The 16,471-nt window shown below is 46.2% G+C and overlaps 1 protein-coding gene across 11 annotated transcripts in view; it reads left to right on the top strand.

The window, feature by feature from the left end:
* sox5 (SRY-box transcription factor 5) overlaps positions 1–16,471 on the top strand; it is a 105,538-nt gene that overhangs the window by 54,241 nt on the left and 34,826 nt on the right. For 9 of the 11 annotated variants that reach the window (XM_062443362.1, XM_062443360.1, XM_062443361.1 and 6 more), the window contains exons 4-6: positions 4,717–4,803; positions 10,214–10,386; positions 12,048–12,116. In XM_062443362.1, coding sequence (XP_062299346.1) covers positions 4,717–4,803; positions 10,214–10,386; positions 12,048–12,116 — 329 coding nt within the window. The remainder of the gene's footprint in view (positions 1–4,716; positions 4,804–10,213; positions 10,387–12,047; positions 12,117–16,471) is intronic. The other 2 variants (XM_062443363.1, XM_062443371.1) reach the window with 1 other exon arrangement.

A 16,471-nucleotide genomic window follows, 5' to 3' on the forward strand; every position in this document is an offset into this window, starting at 1 on the left:
TTCCACCTCCTCCTCACCATCCCTCCCTCCCTTTTCCTCTAAAGGTCTCCAGGCTTCACAAATATGAGATAATAGGAAAAATAGAGCTGGCCGCTTGTGGTGACTCAGGGCAAAACATCTGAGTGAAAAATAGAAAGTGAGTGAGAGAGAGGGAGAGAGAGAGAGAGAGAGAGGGTATTGTTTGCGAGGCTGGTCAGAGCGAGCTGGACTGAGGTTGAGTCTCCTCCCACCTTTCTCTCTCTCTCCAGCAGCTTCTGAACCAAAAGCTCACTGTGGATCCAAAAGCCGGATGGGGGCTCGCACTAACACACACACACACACACACACACGCACACACACGCACACACACACAGACACACACAGACACACACAGACACACACGTACACACACACAGTTTCTCTCTCTGTCTCTCTCCCTCTCTCGGCAGGTGGACGGGGTTGTTTTGGCTCGGCTGCAGGGCAGCAGCTTGACTCCGTTTGAGCCAATGAGCCAAAATAATAGCCGACGATTCCAGAGTTATTGTCAGCGCTTTCCCCCCTCTGCTTTTCCCAGGAATCCCTCTCAGCCGTGCGGGATCGGAATCAGAACGTCACCACGAGATGAATTAATGCAATTTCTCACATGAAAAATACGACAGCGTTCGGTCAAAAAGCGGACAAGTCGAGACGAGAAAGGAGGGTTTTTAAAAAGCCCTTAAACCTCTCTGACCCGTCGGACAACCACATTCAAGTTGAATTTGAGAGAATGTGTGACAAATGACGCATAGGACAATTAGAATAGTAGGCTGTAATATTTCACTCAGTGTTAATAGCTTCAATGAAAAGTTGAAAAAAGCTAAAACATAACATGCTGTCAGGCAATATAAATTAAAACGTTTTTTCCAGTGCTAAAACTTAAGGGGAAACTACTTTAAAGGGTTTAAGTTGCGTTCACTTCCATTCATTATGGACAGCCTAACCCAAACCCTAACCATCACAAATGAGGGACAGGGCTTTGGTCCTGGGACAGGGCTTTGGTCCTGGTTCCGACGAGGTCAGTGTTTATTCCGGAAAAGGTCCCAATGAGGTAACAGAAACGTGTGCGCACACACACACACATATATACATGTTTGCCTACGTTTACCACCCTGTGCGGCTGAATACTCGGGCTGATTTCTCTCACTGCTTCATTTCTGTACCCCTCCCCCTCCCCGCCATTGACTCTCAATAACCCCATCCTTTAAATATGCGGCCTACACCCCTGCGTGGGCACTAAACTCCACCCGCTTACCTCACAGAACACACACACACACTTTTTGGGCGTCCCATACGTCAGAGAGTTAGAGGGAGTAGCTTCTCTCATTTTCATGGAAAGTGTTGTGCTGTCGTCCTTCATTATATGATTTTTGGCCGCAATTAGTGGTGGCGGATGCTTGCTATGTTTCCATCCAACTGTCGAGCACATTTTTTTATGAAAAACTCTTGAAATATTGCAAGACGTTAAATGCGAATCAGGTGAATTTCCATCTGCTGGGCCGCGGCGAATAAATCCCCAAAATGTTGGGAGGAGCGGAAAGATTCTTTTCGAGGAGCGATCTGCGTTGAGCACGTCGTCATTGTCGTGCGGTTTCAGTCGACGGCGGCCATGTTTCATGTTATTATATAAAGATGAAAACAAGGAAATGCACTCTGACATCTGGGAGGATTCTAATGCACCGAAGACGACTTTTCTTTGCGAGGTCACGGTTCTCAAGATGTCCATACACACCTTTTAACTGATGCTCGTGTGTGTGTGGTGTGTGTTGGCTCCCTCCATTTCTGTAGAGTGTGTACGTGTGTGTGTGCGTGTGTGTTTGTGTGTGCGCTTGTAGTTTATCACGGGTGACAGTGCGGGTTCATTTCTCATAGTGTTCGCCACATCAATCAATATCTCAAAAAGCTTCTCTTCTCCTCTCTTCCTCTCCACTCCCCCTGCCCATTTCCTCCCATTTTGCCATCCGCTGCACAATGAAAGAGCCTCTTGGCTTTTATTAATAGTTAAAGTGGCCCCGGCCTGTCACTGGGGACAATGGCTCCAGCCCTGTTAATAAATAAAAATAATAACTAGGAGATGGAGACAGAGAGGGGAGTGCAATGGAAAAGAGAACAGGCGACACTGCCATTTGTTGTTCCCTCTCACTTGTCAAAGCTCTTTGGCTTAAAAGCCTCTGTCATTGTTGAGGGAGAGGGGGCTGGAGGGAGAGATGCGAGGGAGAGACAGAGAGAAAAGAGAGGGGGGGAGAGAGAGAGAGAGAGGGAGAGAGAGAGAGAGAGAGAGCGCCAGGGGCTAATAGCACCTGTTGGGGTGATGGTGAGACAGCTGTCACGAGGAGGTTGGAGGAGGGGGGAACACACTCTTTCTTCTACTTTCTTGCTCTCTACGCATGTTTTCTTTCCCTCCTCTCTCTCTCTCTTTCTCAGTCAGTCTTTGCCCTACACCTTCATCCCTCTAGTGATAGTCCGCTAACCTATTCCCCGAAGGCTACAGCGGCTTCTGACAGAGCGCGCTGAGCTGAGGGCACGTCAGGGACACGGCGCCGAATCTCGGCTGTTGACTAACTGGCTGAGTGGCAGCGTGGAAAAACAAAACAAAAAAAAGCAAGGACAGACCAGTCAGAGTCCAAGGACGCCGGATGGATTTGAAAAAGGCGAGAGTGAGGGATGAGAAACAGAAGGACTGAGAGGTGGAATGGCTTGAAGTTCAGCACTGAGCTTCCACTACGTGTGTGTGTGTGTGTGTGTGTGTGTGTGTGTGTGTGTGTGTGTGTGTGTGTGTGTGTGTGTGTGTGTTGTAATCAGCAGAGCGTGAGTGCTCTAGTCTTAAAGTCAGAGGGAAGAACCTGATTCAGGCCTCTGGGGAGGCTGCAGCCCTCAAACACACACACACACACAGAAGAAGCTGAGGTACAGTATGTAGGACATGCTGCAATACTTGAGGGTGTGTGTCTGAACAGAGCTCGCATGTCTCAACTCTCTTGTTCTTGGGCGATCGTGTGTGTGTGTGTGTGTGTGTGTGTGTGTGTGTGTGTGTGTGTGTGTGTGTGTGTGTGTGTGTGTGTGTGTGTGTGTGTGTGTGTGTGTGATTTTAAATCCTGAAAAATCTCCAGACCTGTGGTTTCACATCCATATTCCATATTCACACCATCACAGACAGGAAAAGAAAAGGGGGGGGGGGGGGGGGGGGGTCGAAGAGAAAAGAAAGAAGTTGCTTTTTGTGTTTGGATGTTGGATGAAAGTGCTTTGATTTGTTGTTGGGTACAGATGTTGAGTGTGTGTGTGTGTGTGTGTGTGTGTGTGTGTGTGTGTGTGTGTGTGTGTGTGTGTGTGTGTGTGTGTGTGTGTGTGTGTGTGTGTGTGTGTGTGTGTGTGTAGGAATAAGCTGTTCAACTCAACACACCGGATATCTCTCTCTCTCTACATGGAAAGCATTAGTGTGTGTGTGTGTGTGTGTGTGTGTTTGTTTGTGCAGGCAAGCTGTCTCATACCACTGAGATTAAGACTTTTCTTGCCTTAAATCAGTCTTGTCATTCTAGTTTATGGGAAAAAAATAATAATCCAGGGACAAACAAACTTTCCGCCTGCCGTCAGCAGTTGCCAGTGCGTATGTGCGGTTACACACACGTGCGGGCTCGAGTATGTGTATGTATCGTGCGTGCGTATGTATGTATGTGTGTGTATTTTGCAGCTGTTTGTGCGTTCGAGTGCATGTTTGCGTTGGCTGATAGGGTTAATCTCCTCACTCGGAGTGTAAAACCTCTTTCCTCAGCAAGGCCTCGCATCCCCAAGTGCAGATGGCTCCTGGTAAATAAGATGCTCTCTCTCTCTCTCTCTTTTTCCCTCTCTCTCTTTCTCTCTTTCTATCTCTCTCTCTCCTGCTTCACACTTTCAGTCTTTCTTTGTCTGATCATTTCCCCCCATTTCTCTTTGTCCATGTCAATAACAGTCTGGGGTGACTGGGTTATGGTCTGTGTGTGTGTGTGTGTGTGTGTGTGTGTGTGTGTGTGTGTGTGTGTGTGTGTGTGTGTGTGTGTGTCTCTCACTACATATATGTACACACTCTCAGGATCGGGTCTCTGCATGTGTATGCTCTCTTGTGTGACATTTTCCATTTCCACCACCGTGTGTGTGCGGCCCGCGTAGTTAGGGCTGTAATTAGTGATTCTGCGTGTGTGTGTGTCTGTGTGAGCGTGTGCGCATGTGTGTGTGTGTGTGTTTGTGTGCGTAAGGGTCTGTGGAGTGTGTGTTGAAAACAAAGCGCTAGCTGATAATGTGTCCATTGTGGCGGGTGCATTAAGGCCCTCTTTGTCTCAGGGCCCACAGGGCTAATGATTCTCTAGCAGCAGGTGAGAGGGAAAAAGCCTCTCTCTTTTCTCTCCCTCTCTTCTCCACTTGTCTCTCTCTCTTTATCTTGTGCTGGCTCTCTCTCCCTTTTGCTCACTTGTTTTTGTTCTTCAGATTTCCTCTCTTTCGATTATCAGCTTCTCTCTTTCCACCTTTCTCTCTCGCTCTCCCTCTCTCTCCTGCTGATGCGGCCATTAGGCTGGGCTGCCGCTGCCTTTATTACAGCAAATGGACTTTAAATGAGCTTTATTGTCATGTTGGCCAGCCAACTGAATCCCTCTCTCTCTCTCCCTCTCTCTATCTCTCTCTCTTTCTCTCTCTCTCTCTCCTCTGCTCCCCCCCTCCTCCCCTAAACAGAAGCCCCCAGCATTGAGAGGCTGTTGTCAAAGGACTGGAAGGATAAACTTTTGGCCATGGGCTCAGGGCACATCGGAGAAATTAAAGGTATGGCACGACTAAATAATGAGAGAACTCAAATGGAGCGAGCTGAGGAATTCAATTAACCCTTTGAACCTGATTGACGCCAAACTCACACCCCTCCAATGACCATCATCTTCAGTTCTGACCTCATCATCCTCAAATGCAGATATTTTCTTCAGCATCAAAAGTGGCTTTAATGAGTTTTCATGCAGATTTGCTCAAATGTAAAGAAATATAGGCTGTTGTTAACATCATTCAAAGCATGATGGGAAACCTGCTGGCAAAATCTCACCACATAAATATCATAATAAGTGAAAGAAAACAACAGAAGAGGCAAAAATCCATGAAAATTGACATTTTTCATTACACTCTTTGATAGTAGTAAAGCCAAGAAAGCCATCAACATGATTCTAATGTTCCACTCTCTAGCCATTCATTCATCATTCATAAACACATATTTGATGTATTAAAAACTTGGCAGCCTACGGTTCAAAGGGTTAAATAAGAAGTTATAAGCTGAAATTGACCAAACTCGACTCTCAGTGAACTGAGCTGCCCTGAACCGATCCGAGCCGGCCGCTTTTTTCGTCTCTTCGTCGTTTTTTGACCGACACGTCAAAAAAACAGAGTCAATGACGTCCCTGCTAGTCCACCAGCTTTGTGTTAATCTCGCTGTTAATCACTCATTTTATCCACAGCAAACCCTTCTTAACATCCAGAAGCCAGACAGACAGGGCAAGCACGGAGGGCAGGAGGAGGAGGGAAGGGAGGGGGAGACACAAAAAAAAGGGAATAAGAGAAAACGGCGATGTGAATACGCTGGAGCAAGAATCAGCCTGAGAGAAAGAAGAGAAAATGAGGAGAAAAAAAAAAAGAAAAAAGATGTGAGAGAAACAGAGAGAGGTGGAAGAGACCGGCTATTATTCCCTGTAACTCCGGGGCAAAGTCGCCGTTCTCCTCCAGTAATTGAGCTTCATTAGGAAGCAAAGCAATATGTAATCAAAGAGTCTCGCAGAGCGGCGTGGCCGTCGAGGGGGGCAGGGGGGGGGGCCTCCATTGATCAAACCCCCTTTTTCCCAGCACCCCGTCGCGCTTGACATTTCTGTGCAGGGGCATCCCGCTTGGCGCACCACACACCGACAGCTGGGGAGCAATATCAGGAGTGTGTGTGAGTGCATTTGTGTGTGTGTGTGCATATCAGTTGAGTATACGCACTCTTTTTTGAGTGTGTGTGTGTGTGCGCTTACGTAACAGTGTAAGTCTATGATTATTAAAAAAGGGAGAAATATATATAAAGTCAAGTGTCTGCAGAGTGAGAGTGTGTGTGTGTGTGTGCGCTGTTCTCATTCGTCAGCACATCCCTTGACTTTTTTTTTCTTCCCCCCATCGAATTCCATTGAAGAGCTTTTTGTGGGGAACAAAGTGATTTTGAGTCACTGCCTCCTGCTCTGTCGCTCTTATTGAGAAGCGACATTGGTAAAAGGCCCCCATGCGGTTCACACAGCAAAACACACACACACTCTCTCACACACACACATAACACTAGAATAAATATCCCCACGGTATAGTGTCATTAACATCCTGCATTAGAAAGTGGAGAGTGACTGGGAAGATTAAAACTCTCAAACTCTTGGTTCTCCCTTTTAAACTGCCACTCACTTCTTCACACGCCTGCCACAGTTTCACATGTACAGTGTCAGCTTGTTCCAGCGCCTAGTTAAAACCACGTGAGACTCTGAGAGGACATATAGTATTTTAAAAACAGAGGTGCACCATCCCATCAAAACAGAAATACAGTATCACTGCCGGGACACATCTGGTCTCTATGGAAACTTTGGCATCTCAGCTTTAATTTGAGATAAAGTTCTGTCCCATGTTAAAACTCTGCTCTCTTCTCAGTTATATTACTTTAAAACAAACAGATTATTCCAATATAGCTTAAATATAACCTAATTTAAAGATATTAACTGAAGCATGTAGTATATGTGTAGCTGCTTACCTGCAGGCGAGTAAATCATGTAAACTTGAGTTATTGGGATAATCAGGTTACAGCAAACCATGTAGTAAAGGCTTTAATCAAACTATTAGCCCTAAACTATTAGCACATGCTTATTAACAGTAATTTGGTTATCTCGTCCGTATATAAATATACTTCTTATACTTTCTAAGGAATCTTACTTTTTTCCCCCCATCTCCCCCCTTTGCACCCTTGTCTCCTCCTCCTTCTTCTTCTATCATCCTTTCCTCATCTCCCTCATCTAATGTCAGTGTCCTCTCCCTCCCTCCTTCCTAGGTCATCTCTTGCCCGCTTCTCCCTCCTCACTAGGGGGACTTATCAATGCAGCCGGGGGGCATTAATTAGCGCGGGGCAACGAGGTGACAAGTATTATATTGTTACAAATTGGTTAATTACTCTGTGCGCGGATGCACGCGCGAGAAAAAGGAGGGGAGTGGGAGTCGGTTGGGCTGGTTTGTGAGGTGAGGCGAGCGCGGGCCGTGACAATCTGCCTAAGGAGGAATGCGTGTAAACCGATGGAGGAAACCAGTTATCGATCCACCTGCCTGCCTCGCGGCGGCTGGAGGAAACGAGCCCGACGCCGGCTGATTTATGGGGGTCAGTGTAGAAATCGTGGAAGAGAGAAAGAGAGAGAGAGAGAGAGAGAGAGAGAGAGAGAGAGAGAGAGAGAGAGAGAGAGAGAGAGAGAGAGAGAGAGAAAGAGAGAGAGAGGGGAGAGATGCAGAAGAGTTTCTACATCTCGTCTCGGTCGGGAAGCCAGTTGTTGGATTCTTCTCTGGTTTACTGATAAAAGATCCACATCTGAGGAGGGGGTGGTGGAGGGGGTTGAGAACAGCTTGAAAATAAACCAATCGTCTTCGTTTTCACACACCTAACTATCCATTCTGTTGGGTTAAAGGAGGCTTCTTCCACTTCGGTGCACACATACACACACTTTAACACAAAACTACCTGATTTTTGTTTTTTACTGAGTTTGCGTGTGTGCGTGTGCATGGATGTGTGTGTGCCAGAAGGTGGTGGTGGTGGTGGTGGGGGGTTAACCCCAACAAGCAACCCCTACAAGAAAGACTCCTTTGATCCATCGTTTCACCTTTACACCCCCCCCCCCTTTGCCCTTTTTTCTCCCCTCTCACTTCACCCCTTTGCCCCCTTTTCCTCCCTCCCTCCCTCCTCCATCCCCCTCCCCATTTGAACAGGCCAACATTTTTAACACAAGGCTCTTTCTTGTCCTTGGTCAAGCTTTGGCTATGCACACGCACACGCACGCGCACACACACACACACACACACACACACTCACACACACACACACACACACACACACACACACACACACACACACACACACACACACACACACACACACGTTTCTCTCTCTCTGGCTCTACAAAGGTGGGTCTGTGAGTTAGGACAGCGGCGTGTTTATTTTTCCAGCGGCCAGTGCTCCCGACAGTTGCCTTTATTGTTCATTGTTGGCGGATGGATGGAGTGCGGGGGGAAGTGAGGGAGAAGGAGAGGGAGTTGTGGGTGGGTGGGTGGATGGGGGGGGTAGGGTGGGGGTGTCGGTGGGCAGTGGGAAGCGGTGTGAGTTGTGGTGTGTGAGGCGGCGGCTACCAACAGAGAGGACAAATGGATGGCTCTCACCTTCCTGAACGGTCAAAGGGCAGGTCAGGAGCCGCTTCTCCTCTCTCCTGCCTTCGCTCCCTCCGGTCCTCCTTCTCTCTCCTTCTTCTCAACCCCCCCCCAACTCCCTCTCCGCTCATACTTTCATCCCTCTTTGTGTTCCGCTTTCCTTTCCCCTCCTAAGTTTTCCCCCTCTCTTTCTCTCCTTCTTTCTTCCTCATCTGGTTTGACTGGCGCAGGAATGTGGCCCTGTTAAAGGTAGCAGCTGAAGAACAATGGGGGATTGTAGTATTCCACACACACATACTCACACACGCGCACGCGCACACACACACACAACAAAGGCATGTAGGCAAACATTGGTACATATGGCCAGACATGAGCGCACACACTCGTACTGATTGTGCCTCGGTGTGCCTCTCTCTAACTACATCCTGTTGAATGATTTAGGCCTTGTGTGGAAGTGTGTTTGTGTATGTGTAATTGTGTGTGTGTGTGTGTGTGTGTGTGTGTGTGTGTGTGTGTGTGTGTGTGCGTGCGTGCGTGTGTGCGTGTGTGAGTGTGCGCATGAGTGCGTGTGTGTAATGGAGCTGGTATGTCAGGATCGGAGGGGTCAAGGGTCAGGCCATGCTAAATGTGAGCAGGAGGTTGGCTGACTGCAGGGTAAACACAGACCAGACACACTCTCTTTCTTTCTTTCTTTCTTTCTTTTTTCCACTCTTTCACCCACACCCAACACACACACGTACGCACACGTAAACGCACACATTCGCTCTAAATACAGCATGATAGCTTCACACTTATCCCCAAATTCACCCGTAATTCAGCGCCAGTCGAATAAATTTTGATTTGACTTTAAGTTTTATGGAGAAACGTACATTTTGGAACCTGGCTGGAGCTTTATTTTGTTTGTTGAACATATGAGTCTGGCATTTGTTTTTCGCCGCCACATTTTGCCTGTTTACAAATGTTTCCTCTGCCAGATTTATTTTTTATTTCAATGAGGCAATAAAGCCAGTGATGGATGTGGTCTGAGTAATCACTCCTAGCATTTGTGTGCCCAGGAAACTGAGTCAACATCTGGTTTTACAACTCCAGCAGCACGCACGCACAAACACACACACACACACACACACACACATCCACTTGCCCGAGCGCACCTTCCGTTCCGTTGACATGACCCCCCCACCCCCTCCCTCCTATCATGCAAAAGCCCCTAACCAGTCATATATTAGGTTGACCAACAAGCCATGGATAGCTTTACACCGCTTTGTTGTTCCATTCCTCTGCTTCATGCCTCTGACCTCTGACCTCGCCCCCCACCACACCGTCCTTCACCGGCCTCCGGATAGCCATGAAAATTTCACGAGGAAGAAGAACACGAAGAAGTTCACATTCTGCGCTGTTTCCAACCTCCCCTGCTTCTTCTTTCACAAACATTTACATCTTTACACCATTTAGTGCGTCTCTCCTAATGAAACCCTGTGTGTCATTTGCTCTCAAGCCAATGTGTTAACATATAAAATAGTGTGGATATAATATTAGAGAGTCCACATTAATCCCACAAAAAAGGGACCTTTGCTTTGAGCTGTGACATTCCTACAGCTGAAACATATTCTAATTAAGCGTCAGTTTTAATATTAACTATAGAAACTTTAAAATACCCTACAGCATGTACAATGTAAAATCTGACTAAAGGGTGTCCTACGAGCCTCAACCTTGCAGCCTCAACTTCCTCTTCAAAGCAGCTCACATCTCACCTTTGACCCTCTTCTCTCTCCCCCCCACTCCCCAGGTACCCCAGACAGCCTGGCGGACAAAGAGCGCCAGCTTATGGGCATGATCGGCCAGTTGAGCAGCCTGAGGGAGCAGCTCCTGGCGGCCCACGAGGAGCAGAAGAAGCTGGCCGCCTCGCAGATGGAGAAGCAGAGGCAGCAGATGGAGCTGGCCAAGCAGCAGCAAGACCAGGTACAGTAACGGGAGTGTGCTGCAACATTAAGGGCGTCATTTGGAGATGTTGTATACTGTATGCTGACGCTGCAAAAAAAACAAAATCCAGATCCGTTTTACAGTAATGAGTCATTTTTTTAGTGCTTATTTTTGCATAAGATCAGTGCTTCGGATAATCCACTATATTCCAAAATGTGGAATTCTGTTGACTTTTAAAAAAATACACATTATTCCCTGCGGTGATGCCCTAAAGAAAACATCCTGCACATCTGTGTGTGTGATTGGATGATGATTGGATGGAATTTCGAGCTATAGGTCACAAACACACAAATCCACGCACACACTGAAACATGGCAAACAGCCATCAGTAATCCTCATGTCGATTTTGGAAGTTTTACAACAGGTGTGGTTAAAGCAGCAAATCACACACACGCCCTCCCTGTCACACACACATGCACACACACACACACACACACATCTCTCATATAGTGTTCACACAGCTAGAGACGTGCGCCTTTGGCAGCTCGGACACAGGGGCGCTGCACAGGAATGAGCTGAGGGTATGTAGTGTCAGAGAGGATGTAGCTGACACACAAACACACACAGAAAGCAAGCTCCCGGGTGAGAGTCTGCCAGGTATTTGCATAGAGAAGGGTTTCCCTATTTGTTGTGCTTTTTAGCTTCTAGAAAGCTCAGGTTTTTTTTACAAAGAGAATGAGCTACACACACACACACACACACACACACACACACACACACACACACACACACACACACACACACACACACACACACACACACACACACAGCTGTAAGGACAAATCACAATGCCTCACAGTGCTGCCGGCTGCACCACTGACTGAGCCCGTCTGTACGCGGATGGCGCACACATCAGTGTTTCTGTTCCTCTCTCAGAGCCACTGGAGAGTTTTCTGTTGAGAAGTTAATTAGGTTTTAGGCGTGTAGCCGACGCTTTCATGCACAACGACGAAAAAAATGAATGCGGAGGGTGTCAGCTTGAAATGTGAGTACAGCGTCATTACAAGAAAGTAATCATTGCGAGATGTGAAGAATTGATGATGAGTAAGAGATTCAAATTTAAATAAGAAATCATTGAAGAAATGACTCAAATGAGAAGCAGATTGGATTTAATGTGTTTTTTTTATAGGTCAAGTCTATTGTAGGAAAACCTGCTTCAGTGTTGATTTTACAAACAGGCTGAGAGTATTTTATAAATCAAAAGTTCACACAGTTATTTCAACCTGTGGATGATTACGTAATCCTTCAGTCAGAGAAAAACTGGAAGGAAAAAAAACAGACATGAAGACATCATTCAAATAAGTTGTAGCTTTAGTTCTACAATGTACAATATCTGCTTTCCCCCACATAGAAAAATGACACATAATTCTCTAAATTCAGTGTATTCACATGTCAGTAAGTGTGTCGGTGTGACAGTGTTGTCCACTGTGAGCTGAGTCCAGATGAGATGAGCTCTTTAATATTTCATAGCGGGGCATCGACCCTCTGTCGTGCAACTGGGGCCTCAGAGACCTGCAGATGTGTCGCGTCTCCCACGGGGGGGGCCCCCCTGCCCATACACACATACATGCACACACGTGCCGCGCAGACACGCACCCACACTGTATATTCTAATAACATGTTGTGCGTTCTGTCCTCAGATTGCCCGGCAACAGCAGCAGCTCCTGCAGCAGCAACACAAAATCAACCTCCTGCAGCAGCAAATCCAGGTGAGGCCGTTTCGTGTGTGTGTGTGTGTGTGTGTCCATCCATGTATTGATGATATGTGTGTGCGCGTGTGTGTGTATGTATGTGACTTTATGCATCTTTCATTGTGTGTGTGTGCAAGGCCCCACAAAGGCAATTTTTGATGATTGTGATTGTTGCAGATTTTCTTTGCTCAGCCATCAGCATTTGGAGGCTGAATCAGCGTTGTTGTATAAAGGCCCCTCCTCCCCTATAACACACACACACCCACACACACGCAACATATGCAATCACATAAAAGTGGTCAGTCTTTGAGAAATCAGAAGCAGCGTGCCGGTTGGTAGCAGTATATATATGTGTTTTTAGCGTCTTTTTTATTTTAGAAATCAAAGTTTGTTTGTCAAACTGTCCGTGTAGGAGGATCCACTGATGTTTTTTTCCATTGTGTCTTTTGGGGTGATTGTGAAGGTGTTTCAGTAGACAAGAGAAGTACGGTAGACTGGCTCGAGTTCAGCTACGGCAGTGGGTAGCAACTCTGGAAGAAGCTTGAAACAAGAAAGAGCTGAAATCAGTTGATCTTTTGAGTTAAACTTCATCTCAAAAACAAAAAAAATAGATTAAAAAAGTCACATCACATGCCCTGGAAATGTCCAACATGGAACACAAGCCCACAAACTTCCAAACACACATCAGTAATAGCAATTCAGACAGACCGAGCAATGATTAAGACACACCACTAAATGAGTGTTCAGACCAAAAACAGATCTGCATTAAAAAATGTTTTGTTGGGGAGGAGTGGGGGCCGGGTTCACATACCAGTAAGACAATGAAATGCAATCAAGGAAGTTCAGTTTGAGTAATAGACCCATTAAATGCTTTTCAGATGCAAAAACACTCCACTTGATATTACGAGGGAATATTTTGCAATGCTGAAAAGTGATATTTGTTTTTTGAGTTGGTGCTCGGTTATTTGGAACCGAGTTGGACCCATGAAGAAATATTATAAAGACATTTGACATAAAGAACCTCTGTTAACATCATTCTCCATTGGAAAGCATATTTATGGTCCAGGAGCTGATAAACAGATAAAAAGCACTTGACATGTAATGATGACTTCATCTATCAAATTAGGTCACAAGTTTACCAAAGAGAGCAACTTATATGGACATTCTGCTTCATGTCAATCACCTAATATCCACAGGAAAGATACGCTTTTACAGGAAATGCAAACTCAACTGACTTTCTTATTAGGAGCATCTTTTTTATGATTGTGTTAAGCAAATCTAATCGTGTGGAATGTTTTATGTATTTATTTAACCCTTATCTAACCAGGAAGAGTCTCATTGAGAGTAAAGATCTCCTTTACAAGTCAAAGCATCTACAGCCAGATGTGCCTCCAAGTTTTTTTTAATAACTTTAAAAGCATCTAATGAGACCAGCTCCTGAAGATTCAGGTACTTTTGCAACTGATTCCAAGCAGAGGGAGCAGTGTACTTAAACGCCCTTTTTCCTAATTCAGTCCAGACTTTAAGGACAAATAGTAGGAATAAGTCCTAGGAGCCAAATTTTTATGAAGGATGTAGATTTGTAGGTAAGATGGAAGCAGACCAAGGATGGCTTCATAAATAAGAATATTCCAGTATGTAGACACCAGTGAATAACCTGAAGTAGCTTTTAAAGTAAAAAAAAATAACTGAAATATTGCAGAGTAAATAACCTAATAAGACTGTTTGAGTGTGAATATGTGTCTTCTGCTCAAGAGAAAATGGGTGGGTATATATGTAACACTTCAAAATGGAAGTATTGTCCTTTTGGGTGCTACACTGGAGTCTTTATATCGGTCCAGGTGGCTTGGAACGAAAAGCCCAGGCCTTTGTAAAGGCAGATGACACTGAATTTTGAGCTTAGAAAGCCGGGCTTTGTATCATAAAGAGACACCCTGTCCAAGAAGGAACACACACACACACATATACACACACACACATTCCCTTTCCCCCGAGAGTTTAGCCATACACAGTTTGTGTGATAAGAGACCTTGTGATAGCATGTGTGTGGGACGTGTGTCTATGTGTGTCCAAGATTTTGTGTAAAGCAGCTGTGTTTATTTGCTTTGTGCTGAGTTAAATTCTGAATTGTTCGTGTTTTGTCTCTTTGACAAAAAAAGAGAGAGAAAGAGAGAGAGAGAGAGAAAGAAAGAGAGTGAGGGAGAGAGAGTGAGGGAGAGAGAGAGAGAGAGAGAGAGAAAGAGAGAGAGAGAGAGAGAGAGAGAGAGCACATGTTTGTTTCTGAAGATTTCTCTGTGTGTTCTCCACGAGCGTCCTCCTCTTTCTTGGTCCTTGTGTGTGTATGTGTATGTGTGTGTGTGTGTGTGTGTGTGTGTGTGTGTGTGTGTGTGTATGTGTGTGTGTGTGTGTGCGTGCGTGTGCGCCCCGCCGCAGCTGTGTGTGTTAAGCTATAAACACGTCCGCTCATGATTCACTCCCTCACGACCCCGCCGAGACAAAGCTCTCTTTTCCCATGACTTTGCAACCTTTTCCCAAACAAGCGTCTCTCCATTGAACGGCCCCAACAATAGTTTCTCACAAGCAGGGGCAGCTGTAGGCAGCCTCGTTAAGAGAGGGGACACAATCAACGGGGGCTCGTCGCAGGAGTGCAAAAAACACACACATACACACGCGCATGTACACGTATGCACATCAAAGCGCACGCAAAACACGGACAAACATGTGAAATACACGCCTTCGCTCGCCCGGCGCACACGTATCGCGAGCGGTCGTGGAGAGAGAGAGAGAGAGCCGCGCACTCTGCCTGATGATCAAACACACACTCATCATCAAAGACTTGGTCGAGAAATACGCTGCTTAATCATTCATGAAGAGATTGTCCGCACAATCCCACAATACAATGGCCTGCCAGAGAGAGAGAGAGGGCACCAGGTTCAGTATGTTGGGGTGTGTGTGTGTGTTTTGTGTCTGTATGATAAGCCCCTTGTGATTGCGTTTCCCCTAACGAGGCTGAGTTCAGCTGTCCCCTTCGTGTGCAGTGTGTGTGGGGGTGAGTGTGTGTGGTGTGTGTGTGTGCTGTGTGCGTGTGTGTGTCTGCGTCCTTGGCTTTGTTAGGCCCGAACCCCCAAAGGCCTGTGAAGAATGCTTTCAACCGTCCACTTGGAAGAGGGTGAAATGAAACGAATAATCAAGCTCATGAAAAAGAGAGGAGAGTGACACACATCCCTCATGAAAGGAGGACAAATTATTTATTGTCCTCGTGTCCGGTTTCCTTTTTTTTTTTTTTTCCTTCTTCTTCTCACCCCGAAACCCAAATCGAGCTAGCTGGTATGCGTGTTAGCGTTCACTATGTAGGCCAACGCCGCTCGGCCCGGCGTGGCGCGAGCCGACAGACAGGCGAGTTGATTTAAAGAGGCAGGCTAATGACTTACAGTATACTTACACGCCGGCGCACGCTTTCATTGTGTTAACTCTCATTAGTGCTCAGAAATCAGTGATTGGCTACCGTCTACGCTCTGACTTAATTGATTCTACCTGGAATTATCCACGAATTAGCATCAATTATGATCCATTTATTTTGACAGACACACACATTCACATTGTTTTACTGTTTATATCCCCTCTCCCTAACCCTAGCTTTACCCTCAAATCCACATCATGACCTTGCACTAGATTCTAACTAAACCTCCTCTTAATCCTAGAATCCAAGTCCTGACCTTATGTTATCCTAACAGCTACTCATAATGCTAAATTTGTCCCCCAGGTTAAGTAAGGATTGTTAAAAGTGACTCAACTTTGCCAAAAAAAGTGTTCAATCTCAGTGTATAACAGAAATTACCCTCACTAGAATAACAAAACAAGCACATGTGTGCATATAAAGACATGCAGACACACAAAACACACACACACACACGCTTCTCTACCCCCTGCTAGGGGCCTTCTTGTTAAGCTCGAAGGGGTGAGCACATTTCCTCAAACTTCTCTTTGCTTTTCCCTCTCGTCTCCTCTCATTCTAATTAAACGACTTGTCTCCGAGGCTCCCCCCGGTGTTGCCGCGGACGACTGTTGCTGCTGTGCGGGGAAGCGCGACAGGGATGAAAGGAGCTCACCTGCCGAGCGGCTCAGGGCTTACCTTGAGAGCGCGCACACATTTTCATAGAATAGAAGGAAGAAACACACACACACACAGAGATACACACACACACACACACACACACACACACACACACACACACACACACACACACACACACACACTATATATTGAAACAGAGGGATGAGGGGACAAGAGTTTGTCCTGCCTAATGAATCAAAGCTCACTCAAGCAAAACACACACATGCACGCACGCTGTCAAGTGTGTGTGAACTTCTCT

The sequence above is a fragment of the Scomber scombrus genome, chromosome 22 (assembly GCF_963691925.1).
Source record: "Scomber scombrus chromosome 22, fScoSco1.1, whole genome shotgun sequence".
Taxonomy (NCBI): Eukaryota; Metazoa; Chordata; class Actinopteri; order Scombriformes; family Scombridae; genus Scomber; species Scomber scombrus.